This window comes from Eleginops maclovinus, chromosome 4 (assembly GCF_036324505.1).
Source record: "Eleginops maclovinus isolate JMC-PN-2008 ecotype Puerto Natales chromosome 4, JC_Emac_rtc_rv5, whole genome shotgun sequence".
NCBI classification, from domain to species: Eukaryota; Metazoa; Chordata; class Actinopteri; order Perciformes; family Eleginopidae; genus Eleginops; species Eleginops maclovinus.
This window is the reverse complement of record NC_086352.1, coordinates 6,185,521-6,199,969: the sequence shown is the minus strand read 5'-3', so window position 1 is coordinate 6,199,969 and position 14,449 is coordinate 6,185,521. Positions and strand designations below refer to the sequence as shown.

The 14,449-nt window shown below is 43.5% G+C and overlaps 2 protein-coding genes across 8 annotated transcripts; one reads left to right on the top strand and one right to left on the bottom strand.

Annotated features, from left to right (window-relative positions):
• Positions 1-291: 291 nt before the first annotated feature.
• Positions 292-14,449, bottom strand: LOC134863606 (ribonuclease inhibitor-like). 7 transcript variants are annotated; one of them, XR_010165684.1, is made up of 14 exons: positions 14,341-14,449; positions 13,924-14,058; positions 13,450-13,557; positions 12,408-12,451; positions 10,424-12,212; positions 9,402-9,575; positions 8,887-9,060; positions 7,138-7,311; positions 6,144-6,317; positions 5,681-5,724; positions 5,481-5,516; positions 4,102-4,148; positions 3,302-3,367; positions 292-3,247 (listed from the first exon to the last, which is right to left on the bottom strand). XR_010165684.1 is itself a non-coding variant. In XM_063882211.1 (13 exons), exons 2-12 carry the CDS (start codon positions 14,046-14,048, stop codon positions 4,126-4,128), a joined length of 2,865 nt encoding a protein of 954 aa, XP_063738281.1. In that variant the 5' UTR covers positions 14,049-14,058; positions 14,341-14,449; the 3' UTR covers positions 292-3,367; positions 4,102-4,125. The 7 variants fall into 7 exon arrangements, 6 of the variants coding, with proteins under 6 accessions (XP_063738281.1, XP_063738282.1, XP_063738283.1 ...); XM_063882211.1 differs by having other exon boundaries at positions 292-3,367; XM_063882212.1 differs by having other exon boundaries at positions 292-3,367; positions 10,424-12,209.
• LOC134862865 (mesoderm posterior protein 2-like) lies at positions 1,303-2,169 on the top strand. Its single transcript, XM_063880966.1, has 2 exons — positions 1,303-1,941; positions 2,095-2,169. Exons 1-2 carry the CDS (start codon positions 1,303-1,305, stop codon positions 2,167-2,169), a joined length of 714 nt encoding a protein of 237 aa, XP_063737036.1.

Genomic DNA, 14,449 nt, shown 5'->3' with positions numbered 1-14,449 from the left:
CGCTGTGTTTCTTGATACATTGAACAACATTTGGGTTATTTTCCTCGGATAAAAAGTGTGTCAGGAGTTATTTTTGCCATGCAGGCCGGTGTTCCCAGGCCTCACTGCTGTCCAAACAGGACGAGGTGTAAAGTCCTCACACTTCCCAGCTGCTGCCCGGCACACTTTTCCAGGCCGAGGACAGCGGGGCGGCTTTAATGAGATGAAGGACTGCCTTTTAATGAGTCTCACTACACAAATTAACACAAGTGAAGATAGGAAACGCTGTTGTGCTTCACTGAACCTCAGATCTCACGCTTTAAGGGTTTTAATTTGTAATGCAAGCACAATTTCAGATCTGGATTTTAATTGAAAATGTATCTGATTTCAGTCACAAAACTTCACTTTGCCAAATAAAATAAAAACTAGTAAACAAAAAAATACAGCAGAGCTAATGACAACACAAAAAGCAATAAAGTACACAAAATATTCCTCATTTTAGAAATAAATTAATACTTGCTTTTTCTCCCCCAAAAAATACAAATAAATACCACCTCAAATCAAATAAATTGTCTGCCCTTTTTATCGTTTATTTGAGGGTTTTTATTTCATTATATGTATTAAATTAAAGGCACACAGTTTTATATTTTACTTCAAGTATTACGCACATATTTGACTTTAAACTTTTGTTTCTAGAGGTATTTTTATTTTATTACATTAAATAATTGATATTTATATTTTATTTTTGAACTTTTATGCAAACATTTTACTTTAGTCTCTTATTTTTGAAGAGACATTTTTATTATTTATTTTTTAATCATTCATTTATTTAAAAACATGTTTTTGTTTATTTTATTTTATTATTTCTTTATTCTGAAAAGGAGCAACTGTCACAAAACTGAAATAAAGCACTCTGATTAAATGACTGAAATATGCATTCTCTTTCATTGCATCACGCATCCCTTAATTTACTTCCCTATAATAAAACCTCCCTCGGGTTCAGCCTCAGCCCTCAGGTGTAACTCCTCTCTTGTTCCCAGGCTGCAGGAGTGTATGGTGTGAATTCCTCTCCATCATGAGGCCGTGCGGAATCACCGGGTCACACTTCAGTCCTGGAGCTGCCATGTTTCCCATGAGACCCCCCGGCCGAGGTGTCAGCCCGCTGGCTGAGCTTCTCAGGACTCGAGGTGGCCGCAGGAGGTGCAAACTCACACCTCCCTCCACATATATGGAGCCCAAAGCCCTCAGCTCCTCACTCTACCTCTGCCTGCCTCACCAGCAACACACACACTCACTGCTCCAACTACAACCTTTCCTGCAGCCATGGATGTTTCCTACTGCTCCCCTCTGCAGCTCCAGGACAACTCCTTCTTCTTTGACTCCATCATGGACCAACCTTACAACCCTATGGCCTTCGATCCAGCTTCGGATCCTGGGTACTTCAGCGCCGGAAGCTCCCTCTCTCCCACATCCTCTGTGGACTCCTTTTGCTTCTCCCCCAACGCCTTCCAGACGAACGAGCCAAACCCTTTGGACTGTTTCGTCTTCAAGAGCCCAGCAGTTCCTCAACAAAAGGCCCAAACTCTTCCTACCTCCACGACAAAGAAATCCAGGTCCAGATACCCGGGCAAGAAGCGCCAGACAGCCAGCGACAGGGAGAAGCATAGGATGAGGGATCTGACCAAGTCCCTGAACCACCTGAGGAACTACCTGCCTGAAACAGTGGCTCCAGCCGGGCAGGCCCTGACCAAAATTGACACTCTGCGCCTCACCATCCGCTACATCTCCTACCTGTCGGCGCAGCTTGGCCTCAGCGAGGAGGTGCTAGAGCAGAAAGCATCAGGATCCGTGCAGGAACCCCAAAACCTGCAGCAGTTCCTGGGACATCCGACAGCGAGCTACACCCAACAGGAGGCAGACTTTACCTCCACGAGCACGACCCCAATGCAGCCCTCTTACCAGGTATGTTCATATCATGCTCTGAGCATTTACTGCACTTATGTAGCCAAATGCAATGAAATGCTCAAACAAATCCAGAAATTAAACTGCTCTTGAATGTCAGAGATGTTAAAGTTGAATAAGTCCCTAACAGACTTCCTTCTCTTCTGTCCTCAGGTTTCAAACGGACCTTGCTTCACCAGCGAACAGTACTGGCATCTTCAGAACGCAGCGTTCTCCGGACACTGCTGAGAGAAAACATGGACGCCAATCCACTCAACTTTATCTCATTGCAACAATGACCTCGAAGAACATTTAATTTATGGACGAAAACTCCTTTTTGTTATTTTGAACAAAATATATTTATGTTATTTTCATTGTATATAGAACTGTGTATTTATTGAGCTTTTCTACAACAGAATAAACACTATTTATCAAATGTGAAACCCTTGAGTTCGTCTCTTCAGTCCTTTACTCTCTTGAGCACTTTTTTGACATATGTGTACTTGAGTATTTCTATTTGATGATAGTTTTTACACTCCCAGTGACTTTGCATAATAACAACACATGATGTGGTATAATGCAGTACTGTACTACTATTCTAGGCAGTATTGTAAGTACCTTAAGTAGCTCCACAATGACAAACAAATTGCTATTAAAAACAGGATAAAATGATATCCATCCATCTTCTCCCGCTTTTCCGTCGGGGTGGCGTAGGCAACACCTCCAGCAGAGAGCCCCAAACTTCTCTTTCCCTGGCCACATCAATGATAACCATAATAATGTAATACTATAAAAAGATCCATTCTGCATAATGAGTACTTTTACTTTTGATACCTGAAGTACATTTACCTGATAATACTTTTGTAATTCAACTTTTCTGGAGGAATACTTTAACTTGTTGTTAAAGCTACAGATAGAAAGAGTATATAAAGATAATACTATTGAGTATATATGAGGATCTGAGTACCTCTTCAAACACTAGGGGCTAAGGATTGGTGCTCGGCCTCCACATCCTAACATAAACAGTGCAGCTGTCAGCGGGACACTAAGGTGCTAAACAGGCAGCACTTCCTCTCTAAAGTCCTGAAGGAAAGACGCCCCTGTGGAGAGGAGGCAGCTGGAGCAGGAGCAGGAGCTCTTCCTCTCCTGAGTCAACATGGCTGTGTCAGGAGGAGGAGGTAATAAGGACCATATAGCAGAGTAAAGAGATGGGGTGTAAAAGCATAAACAAAAAGCTGTTCCAAACAAACCTAGAGCCACCATCAACAAAAAAAAAGGAGCAAAAAAAATAAAAACGACAACTAAGAAGAATTGAAGAACACAGGAATCACAGGGGTAGCAGGTGAATTCAATCAGACAATCAGGTGGCGAACCACAGGAAGGCAGACGAGAGAAATCCAGAATTCAGACCAAAAACCAGGAGCCAAAAGCAGGGATGGGGCGGGACCTGAAAGAGAAACAGGGAGCTACTTGTTATAAAACCACCAGTAGATTGTAGACGGGCTTTTTCAACTGAGAGAGTGTATTTGTTCTCACTGGAACAAAACTCTCTGACCTGCTCTCTCCTCTCTGTACCGTGTATACAGGCAGAGGTGTGAGGTCACTAAGTACATTTGCTCATGTTCTGAACTAAAGTACAATTTCATGTACTTGTACTTTAGCTGAGTATTTAAAGGCAGCAGCCTCTGGTTCAGAATCACTGCTGGTTGAACCTGTTGTGTATCTGAGTGTATTAATGTGAGCCTGACACCATCCTAGGTTAGTGTACTGAATAGCAGAGGCTCTTCTGAATGCAATCCCTCATCACCATCAGGTTTATCTCCAGGAACGTTTACACACACAAGGAATTAGATTTGGTGTCTGGTGGTGCGAACATAAACAACACAAGAAAATAAGTTGCAATAGAAGGTCAAAAACATCAAGATAATAAAAGGAGGTATTTTAAAGAAAGTATTTGCCATTAAAAACAGAATGAGAGAAGTATTTACATCAAGTCTAAATGTGAATACACAAAGAACCTTAAAAGCTACAACAGGAGAATGAAAATATGTCAGTGAAACCACAGAGTTGTATCTTGAAGTGGAGGGCTGTGCAGACGTGTGCAAACCTGGCATGAAATGAAAGAAGGATGGTTCCATACAGATATTATTAAAGCAGTGTTTGCTCATGTTAGAGGATTACCTGCATGAAGATCCAGCTGTGTGTTCAGGTGAGAAGAACACTGGAGCCTGGAGTTATGAAGCACAGTTAGTAAAGTTCAACTCCAGCTCAACCAACACAAAGTACAGCAGAACCTCCAGAGACCAGAGCTAAATATTCACATTATTGGGAACCTCTGAGTTCGTTGTCAATTTCCAACGGATTATTAACGAGTGAACATGTGACAGCAGTAGTGGCCAATCACAGCAGAGCGTGAGACATTGATCACAGCAGATGAACTGATGTATAACTACATATATTTGCCTCCACGCTCCTCTTCACGTCTCCAACTCGCCCCGTAATAAATAAACTGAGAACAGATCAAACCCAGTGGCGGTGCGTCAATAGTGGGCGCCGCCCACCCTGACTTTTTGAGTTAAAAAACGTTATATATACAACATAATTGAAATAAGAAATGTACCGTGTTTATGGGTTGAATGTGTATGGGAGACCACTGTCAAGAACCGCTAAAATGTGTCCGGACATAATATATTGCCATTCGCCTTTTCTGAGAATAGGCAGGTCGGCTACCGTCCGTGGGCGCCGATAACATGGGAGTCTATAGGAGAGCTTATACTTTTCTCAGTCATTTTATCAAGGATAGCTTTTCATTGGGGGATGAAACTTAGATCTGTGGGCGCAAAGATTTGCGCCCACAGCCAATGGCATTGTTTCTTAGTTCAATGTGACATTCTTAGATACGCGATTGGACTATTTCGGCGAATCAGCATCGTTATCATTCCCTAACCACAAGCGTAAAGAGCAGCACCGTAGCTAGCTGAAACTTAGATTGAGTGAATATGGCGACATCGATGGCTGAGAACTCCGTGCAAGCTCTACTTAAAACACCGTTTCATCGACTATCAGATGTCGAAAAGAAGAAATTGAAAGACTTGGGACCCGAGCGTCCGGATTTAAACATTCAACAGACGACCACTGATCGCGGGAGAACCTACACTCGGACTTTCTCCTCAAACTTGTATGCTAAGCGGAATTGGTTAGCTGGTTGTACAGTGAGCAATGCCTTTTTTTGTTTCCCTTGTCTGTTATTTCAAAGTCCTGGGACTGAAACACTTTGGACTACAACCGGGATGAAGGATCTAAAGCACTTCACACAAAAATGTAAGAAGCACGAATGTGGCCGCAGCCACCTAACCAACTGTCTTAAGCTAAACCTCTAAAAAAGTGCTATTTAAACCGTGCCGCCCAACTGCGCCCCCCCAAAAAAAATGTTCACCAGCCGCCACTGGTCAAACCTGAGCTGCAGAATTGTCTGGAATCAGAGAAACACTGAGCAATAACTACATTTGATTCAGTGGTGAAACCTCAATGAATAACCTTCACACGGTACGACCTCTCACCTTTCTGTGTGTCTTCACTTCCTGTTCTGGAGTCACCTGAGAGGAGAAGGTGAGAGAGAGAATAATGATGATCATAGATCATGAAGAGAAACAGCCAAAGTGATGGAGAGAGAAAAACCAGAGAGTAGTTTTCCTCTGAGGACATGCTCCATGAAAGGGTTCAATATCTGGATGATGGAGGATCTGGTTTCAGGACTCACAGCTCTTCTGGATCTTGGCTGTGATCGTCTCGTTATCTCTGATCCTGTAGGGATGAACACAGTCCAACAGTTTTAGATCCAGTTTAAAGTCAGTGTTAGTTCTTTGAGTCAGCTTCAGAGTCCTGACTGATCTTTACATCCCATAATATCTTCTCTGCAAACACTACGACTGACTGCCTCAGCTCTCAGCTGCATTACAGGAGATTAGAAACTAGAAACATCCCATAAAAACATTCAAATAAAACCAGAACACCTTTTCCACTCTTCTGTAAACCCCATATGTCTGTTAGAGAGTCGATCACTAACTAAATGTGGCTTTGCATTTTCAGCTGGCCTTCTATAGTTTGTGGAGGAATGAGAGAGCCTGCAGTCAGTGGTACCATCACTGATCTGCTGGGAGGAACACCGCCCCCCCCCCGTGTTTAATACAACACTGCTGAACCAGCAGAGACCCCTTACTGACCTGAGAGTCTGCAGTCTGCAGTGTGGACTCTCCAGAAGATCTGTCAGCAGCTCCACTCCTGAATCCTGCAGAGTGTTGTAACGCAGGTCCAGATCTCTCAGATGGGAGCGGTTGGACTTCAGAGCTGAGGCCAGAGCAGCACGGCTGATCTCTGACAGACTGCAGTCCTTCAGTCTGAATAAAGAAAACATGATGATGAAAATGTGTTTATAATCCAGTCAGATGTTCAGGTCTGAAATGTGTTACTCAACACTTAAATGAAACAGAACAAAAGTGTCACGGTAGGGGGAAAGAATAGAGAAGTCAGGGTTACAAACGTACAACAAAGGACAAGCTTCTTTTTTTTAAGTGCAGGAAAAGTTACAAAAAAGGAAAAGTATCAAATGAAAACGCAGAAAAACCGATGGAAAAGGGAGGGCTGACAAGGGAGATCCAAATCATCATGGGGAACAAGCAAACAACGACTATGACGCGACAAAGAACACAAAGGAAAGACAAGACTAAATACAGAGGAGGGCAATCACTACACAAAACACAGCTGGGAAGGGGAGGTGAAACACAGGGGCAACAGGTGAGCATGATCAGACAGGAGGGAAACTAAAGACAGGAAGTAAAGTAGACAAGATACATTTCAAAATAAAACAGTAAACTAAAAATACAAAAACTGAGATCCTAACAAAAGGATCTGTCTCCTTCAGAGAGTAAACTTTATCCTGTCAAACTAATATTAGTTCAGACGACCTTTATTCAGACGCTATCGTTTACTGAATATTAAAGACAGAGATTTACTTTTTACAACTATAACATCCATCACAGCTCCTTTAAGAACAGTCAGCATGTATGTCTGCAGCTCTTCATTTACTACGTGAGATGAAAATATGAAGGAAAGGACATTTACTACTTTATGGATGAAAGTTATTAATGAACATAAATCAGGTTCAATTACAAACTGAACATGAGATCTGCAGCAGGAACAGAGAGTCAGAGAACTGACCTGAGAGTCTGCAGTCTGCAGAGAGGACTCTCCAGAAGATCTGTCAGCAGCTCCACTCCTGAATCCTGCAGAGTGTTGTAACTCAGGCCCAGATCTCTCAGATGGGAGGGGTTGGACTTCAGAGCTGAGAGCAGAGCAGCACAGCTGATCTCTGACAGACTGCAGTACCTCAGTCTGAATAAAGAAAACATGATGTGAGTTCAGAAACAATGTTCCTGTTTGAAATAACTCCAGGGTTAATAATCAGATCAGAGTGAAACAGGTTTAATGTCAGAGATGATGTAGAAACAGTCCATTGATAATGTGGAACTTTAACTTTGATCAGATGTTGAACAGCTCCTTCCTCTCCCTCACACAGCTCATCAGTACTGACAGCATCTTCAGCGACTCATGGAGCACAGAGTGAGTCTGTTAGATCTCATCTTAGCTCTTAAGGTTGCCTTTTCGGTAGGTCAGCTACACAACTGGCAAAAAAGGGCTGGAGCACCAAGATTGGTCCATAACCAAAAGGAGAATAACTTCAATACGCAATCACAGACCATAGGCAAACTGTGGCAGGCTGTGTGGGAGGCAGAGCTGCCCTGACTCTGCACGGTGGTTGCAGAGCTGCTAGAAGTCCTTCTCTGGGTGATAGACCCATGAATTTGAGGAGAACCTTTTACGAGATGTTATGTTGGTGTGATTATTCATAATGGATACAAAGCCATATTTTGGAGGAGAGTTAAGATGAGATGTACCTTTATTAATCCTTTTGGGGAAATTCAGGAGTTAAAGCAGCAACAGAATAAGAATGAAGAACAGGACAGTGTGGTTTCACACAGGACAATAAAATACCATTTAAATTAGAATCGGAGGATGAAACCCTCTTTATTGTCACATACATGCACCCAGCAGAGTGTCCGGTGCCTTGCTCAAGGGCACCACACCAGGGCATAGGAGGTGAACTGGGACCTCTCCGAGTAGCAGTCCACTTTCCATATTTTTTCAAGTCTGTTCGGGGACTTGAACCGGCGACCCTACGATTCAAAGTCCCAGCCCCTACTTACTGAGCCACTGCTGGACTGAATTAGAATTATGTTCAGGTAAGTATCTGTTGGAACAAAAACCTGAATTAAGGAATTCAATGAACATGTGTACATGTTGTGTCCGGATTGTTAAATATATTCACATTGATTGATGCAGTTCAAAGTCTTTGTGCTAAAGTGCAGGTTTAATGTGCAGTCCGGGTTATTGTTCAGTGAGTCTCATTGTTAACCCCTTGTTGTGCAGCCTGATGGCTACAGGCACACAGCTGATCTGTTTCTCTTGTGATCCTAATTTCATATTTTATAAAGGTTGCATTGCTCAAATTAACAATTGTGTGAAAATGAAAGGAGAAAGAACCAAAACCAGACAGAGCCAGGCCAGCTGTTTCCCATCTGTTTGCTAAGTCAAGCTCACCAGCTGCTCATGGTAGCATAATGACATACAGATGTGATGATGTACCAGTCATTAGAAACTAGAAACATCCCATAAAAACATTCAAATAAAACCAGAACACCTTTTCCACTCTTCTGTAAACCCCATATGTCTGTTAGAGAGTCGATCACTAACTAAATGTGGCTTTGCATTTTCAGCTGGCCTTCTATAGTTTGTGGAGGAATGAGAGAGCCTGCAGTCAGTGGTACCATCACTGATCTGCTGGGAGGAACACCGCCCACCCCCGTGTTTAATACAACACTGCTGAACCAGCAGAGACCCCTTACTGACCTGAGAGTCTGCAGTCTGCAGAGAGGACTCTCCAGAAGATCTCTCAGCAGCTCCACTCCTGAATCCTGCAGAGTGTTGTAACTCAGGTCCAGATCTCTCAGATGGGAGGGGTTGGACTTCAGAGCTGAGAGCAGAGCAGCACAGCTGATCTCTGACAGACTGCATAACTCCAGTCTGAATAAAGAACACATGATGTGAGTTCAGAAACAAAGTTCCTGTTTGAAATAACTCCAGGGTTAATAATCAGATCAGAGTGAAACAGGTTTAATGTCAGAGATGATGTAGAAACAGTCCATTGATAATGTGGAACTTTAACTTTGATCAGATGTTGAACAGCTCCTTCCTCTCCCTCACACAGCTCATCAGTACTGACAGCATCTTCAGCGACTCATGGAGCACAGAGTGAGTCTGAGGAAGCTCAAACCCTCTCCGTTTCACATTCAGCTTCTCTGTTATTCTGATGAATATTCAGTCAATACAAACAGATCTGTATGAAGTACAGTCAGTGAACTGACCTGAGAGCCTCCAGTCTGCAGTTTGGACTCTTTAGTCCAGAACTCAGCAGCTCCACTCCTGAATCCTGCAGATCGTTGTAACTCAGGTCCAGATCTCTCAGATGGGAGGGGTCAGACTTCAGAGCTGAGGCCACGACCTCACAGTGAGTCTCTGAGAGACCACAGGAAGTAAGTCTATAATAAAACATATTACAACATGTGTTAAGAAGAGGGAACATTAGATTAACCTCAAGCATCTGATGGAAAAAGATCTGACCCATGTTCTGTTGGTCCTTTAATATAATATCTAATAATATATAACAGAGTGTAATGTGAGGTCAGTGGGATCTGATCACATGTGTTGCTCCTGCTGTCAGAGACTGTTACCAAAAGAGACAGACATTAAATAAATCACTGACAATATTAGAGATGAACATATTCAAATGTTATTCACATTTGAAGTGAATGAAACACAATTAACAAACCAATACAGAGCAATCATTTAAACTGGAAACCATCAGATGTTCCCAGTATGTCAGCATTCAGACATAACTCTGTTGTTGGTGGGAAAGGATGTGGATCTGATTCTAAACTCTAACACACTGTGATTAAACGTGTGTGTTTAATGACAAGAAACTAGAAAGTAATAACTGAATCCTGCTGAGTGATCACATGCTGCTGTGAGGAACCTCTGAAGGCCTTCATGAGTTCCACATGTCGCCTCCATCACTCAGAGGAGGAGGAAGAGAGAGACGTTCAGTTCAACCATAATTATAAATGAAGAAGAACAGTGTGGGTTTATTTTGCTCTCAGTTTGTAAACAGCAGAAATGTTATCGTGTTTATTAGAATACCGTATTTTCCAGACTACATGGACAAGCTAAAATTAGGGGAAAATCCTGTTTTGTTCTACATTAGCCACACCGGACTATAAGCCGCAGGGTTCAAAGCTTGTGCAAAAAGTAGCGGCTTATAGTCCGGAAATTACGGTAATTAAACTTCTGATCCACATCAGTTTATGAAGCTCATCACATCTGGACTTACACAGCCTTCCTGCAGTTCCTCACAGCTGGAATCAGTCTCAGTTTCCCCTCATATGATGTTTTGTACTTCTTGAGGTCCATCTCATCCAGAACCTCCTCTGACATCTGCAGCATGTAGGCCAGAGCTGAGCAGTGGATCTCAGAGAGCTTCTTCTCTGATCTGTTCCCTGACTTCAGGAACTCTGTGACCTCCTGATGTACTGAGTGGTCCTTCATCTCTGTCAGACAGTGGAAGATGTTGATGCTCCTGTCAGGAGAGATATCATTACTTCTCATCTTCTTCAGGTTTCTGATGGCTCTCTGGATGACTTCTGGACGGTTGTCTGTGCGACCCAGCAGACCTCCTAAGAGTCTCTGGTTGGACTCCAGAGAGAGGCCGTGGAGAAAGCGGACAAACAGGTCCAGGTGGCCATTTTCACTTCTGAGGGATTTCTCCATGGCTCCCATCAGGAAGACATCCAGAGATGGGTAATCCTGATCCCTGCTGTTGTCTCCCTGCAGGAAGTCCTTCAGTACCACTGTGTTGGTGTAGCAGTGCAGCATGTAGACTGCAGCCAGGAACTCCTGGACGCTCAGATGAACAAAGCAGTAGACTGTTTTCTGGAAGATCACACTCTCTCTTTTGAAGATCTCTGTACAGACTCCTGACTGCACCAAGGCCTCTGTGACATCAAGACCACAGCGCTGCAGGTCTTCTTGGTAGAACATGATGTCTCCTTTCTCCAGATGTTCAAACGCCAGCCTCCCCAGCTTCAGAAGAACCTCCCTGTCAGCCTCCGTCAGCTGCTGTGGACTCGTCTCATGTCCCTCATGGTACTTCTGCTTCTTCCTCTTTGTCAGGACCAGCAGGAAGTGTGAGTACATGTCAGTGAGGGTCTTGGGCAGCTCTCCTCTCTGGTCTGTAGTCAACATGTGGTCCAGAACTGCAGCAGTGATCCAGCAGAAGACTGGGATCTGACACATGATGTGGAGGCTCCTGGAGCTCTTGATGTGAGAGATGATTCTGCTGGACAGTTCTTCATCTCTGGATCTCCTCCTGAAGTACTCCTCCTTCTGGGCGTCAGTGAAGCCTCGTACTTCTGTCACCCTGTCCACACACTCAGGAGGGATCTGATTGGCCGCTGCAGGTCTGGAAGTGATCCAGACGAGAGACGAGGGAAGCAGCTTCCCCCTGATGAGGTTTGTCAGCAGCCCCTTGACTGAGGACTGCTGTGAGACATCAGACACAACCTCACTGTTTCTGAACTCCAGAGAGAGTCTGCTTTCATCCAGGCCGTCAAAGATGAACAGCACTTTACAGACAGCCAGCTGCTCTGCTGAGACCTTCTGTAAGGCTGGATGGAAAACATGGAGCAGCCTGAGAAGACTGTACTGCTGAGCTTTGATCAGGTTCAGCTCCCTGAAGGAGAGCGGGATCACCAGACTGACGTCTTGGTTCTCCAAACCCTCGGCCCAGTCCAGAGTGAACTTCTGCACTGAGAAGGTTTTTCCAACTCCAGCGATGCCGATGGTCAGGACCGCTCTGATGTGGGTCTGCTGGTCAGGTAAGGCTTTAAAGATGTCCTGGCACTTGATTGGAGCGTCATGGAGGGTCTCCTTCTTGGAAGCTGTCTCCAGCTGCCTCACCTCATGTTGGGTATTAACCTCGTCACTCCGTCCTTGTGTGATGTAGAGCTCAGTGTAGATGCTGTTGAGGAGGGTTTCCCTTCCATCAGTTCCTTCAGTCACACGTTCACATCTCCTCCTCAGACTGGTCCTATGCTCCTCCAGAACCTCCTGCAGACCATCTGCTGACAGAGAAGAACCATGAGAGGGTCAGGAAAACGCTTCTGAGAATGTAATACAGAAACAGACTGAGATGTTAATGTCAGTCAAATGTAAATGTTGTATAACCAGCTGAATGTCTGTGCTCTACAACAGTATAGCTAATCAAGAACAGATAAAGCAGGAAGATGAATAAACGCTGCATGTGTTCGGCCTCTTACCTGGTGCAGTTCTGGTCTGACTGGCAGGACTCGTCCTCTTCCTTCTGTGGAGATGAACACATCCTTTATAGCACTTCACATCAGGGGAGCTGATCCTCACCAATGGGCAGAGCGTCACAAACTTTACACTCAAGTTGAAATGTTCCTCTCTGCAGGAATACGCAGGTGACGTGAATTTCTCTTCTTCTCTTCATTGGTGTTGCCGGGCAGGATCTGGGTCTTTGCTTTGACTCTACATGTGATCTCTCTCTGTTATATCTGCTAATGCTAAACACAACCAGCTCACCAGGGTATCACTACTATTAATAAACATGTTAATATTTCATATCATTAACATGCCCAAGTAGTGAATCATGTTTGGACCATATATTTAGTTCTTAGTTAGTGTAGGAGCCTAAAAGCGGTTTGTTGATGTTTTGACTTCAATAATTCAGTTCATATTCAAAATGACAGTAATTAATAAATGTCTCGTTGAGTTAGAAGGAATATTTACAATATGTACAGCTTTAAGTTGTTACAGTTCATATTTACAGTAATGTGTTAAGTTAGTTACTTATTCATGTTACAAAGGTGTGTGGATCATTTACATGCATAATGTCTCATTTATATTGCATCTGTAATATTTGGAAATGTGTACTGTGGCATCTTAGTAACTGTGTGCCTTTTCATTTATTTTTGATACCCTCATGGGAGGACTAGTTTCCGGGGTTAATCTCGGGTCAGTCAGGAAATGCAATAGTGGAGCCACGCAGTTTTTTCTCTCACTCTCTCTCGATCTTTGGAATCATTGTATAACTTTGTAAAATGACATTCTTTTCTCTGCTTATTTTTCTTGAATCGAAGTAAACGGTTGAATTTACCGAGTTGTCCTGTGGATTTTTTGATGTGGATTACGACGAGGAAATTGTTACGAGCGTCAAGCTAAAGCTTCATTCATTGGAAAGCTACAACCATTTAATGCCACTGATACAATCTGAAGTACCCTTAATATATTAGGTTGTATAAAAGCTGGATCCTCTTCAGGTTCCAGGAGAACTCTTACTCTGTGTCTGAGGGTCCAGGTTCATCACTGAAGTTTGGAGGATTGAATTCTTTAGACCCGTCACTCTTCAGAGACAGAGCGCTGGGGACTGGAGACTCTGCTCTCCGTCTGTGGAAACAACACATGTTTGAAACTTCATTAGTTCATTAAAGAGCAGAGTTTGACTTCTGTCTGTTCGCCTGAGTAAAGATTTGAGAGTTGTTCTGAATCTCCTGTTTCAGCGTCATGCTTTCTGTTGCTACAATTCACTGCAGAGTGAAACGTGTTACAGAGAGATTTGTTTTTCCTGATTCAACAACAAGTCCAACATGTAGAGAGAGGATGATTTCACTAGCAGATTATTTACCATCGCTGATGACACCAAGAATGAACCTGTGTTACTGTACCGAGTGTCTGACTGCCATCGTTAGAGAACAGGTGAGATCAGATAACATAGAAAGCTGGATCCTCTTCAGGTTCCAGGAGAACTCTTACTTTGTGTCTGAGGGTCCGGGTCCACTACAGAAGTTTATAGGTCTGCCTTTAGACCGGTGACTCTTCAGAGACAGAGAGCTGGGGACTGGAGATCTGTCCTCTTCATCATCTTTTAAACCACTCATCTTCTCCAGTCTGAGAGATAAAACAGCAATACCACACACACACACACACACACACACACACACACACACACACACACACACACACACACACACACACACACACACACACACACACACACACACACACACACACACACACACACACACACAGTAGCAGTGATGAATCAGCAGACAGGAAATAAAGAGAGTTCTCAGAGGTCTCTTTGGATTCTAGGACGCTGATGTTCTGACATCCAGTCCAACAGAGTAAATAAAGAACGTGTTTAAAGCAGATCCTGGAGTTAACACTCACCTGTGCTCCTCTTCGTCCAGCTGTAAAATGGTGTCAGACTTCTGACTTTCACTTTCACATTCCCTCCCTCCTACTTTTACTCAAGCACAAGATCTGAGTACTTCTACTT

Bases quoted from the DNA above. Each gene is read 5' to 3' on its own strand.
- LOC134862865 (XM_063880966.1), top strand. From the start codon at position 1,303: ATGGATGTTTCCTACTGCTCCCCTCTGCAGCTCCAGGACAACTCCTTC. The intron at 1,942-2,094 runs GTATGTTCATAT...TTCTGTCCTCAG, and splicing joins CAATGCAGCCCTCTTACCAG to GTTTCAAACGGACCTTGCTT.
- LOC134863606 (XM_063882211.1), bottom strand. From the start codon at position 14,048: ATGAGTGGTTTAAAAGATGATGAAGAGGACAGATCTCCAGTCCCCAGC. The intron at 12,213-12,407 runs GTAAGAGGCCGA...CTTCTCTGTCAG, and splicing joins TCAGACCAGAACTGCACCAG to CAGATGGTCTGCAGGAGGTT. The intron at 7,312-8,886 runs GTCAGTAAGGGG...TTCTTTATTCAG, and splicing joins TGCAGACTGCAGACTCTCAG to ACTGAGGTACTGCAGTCTGT.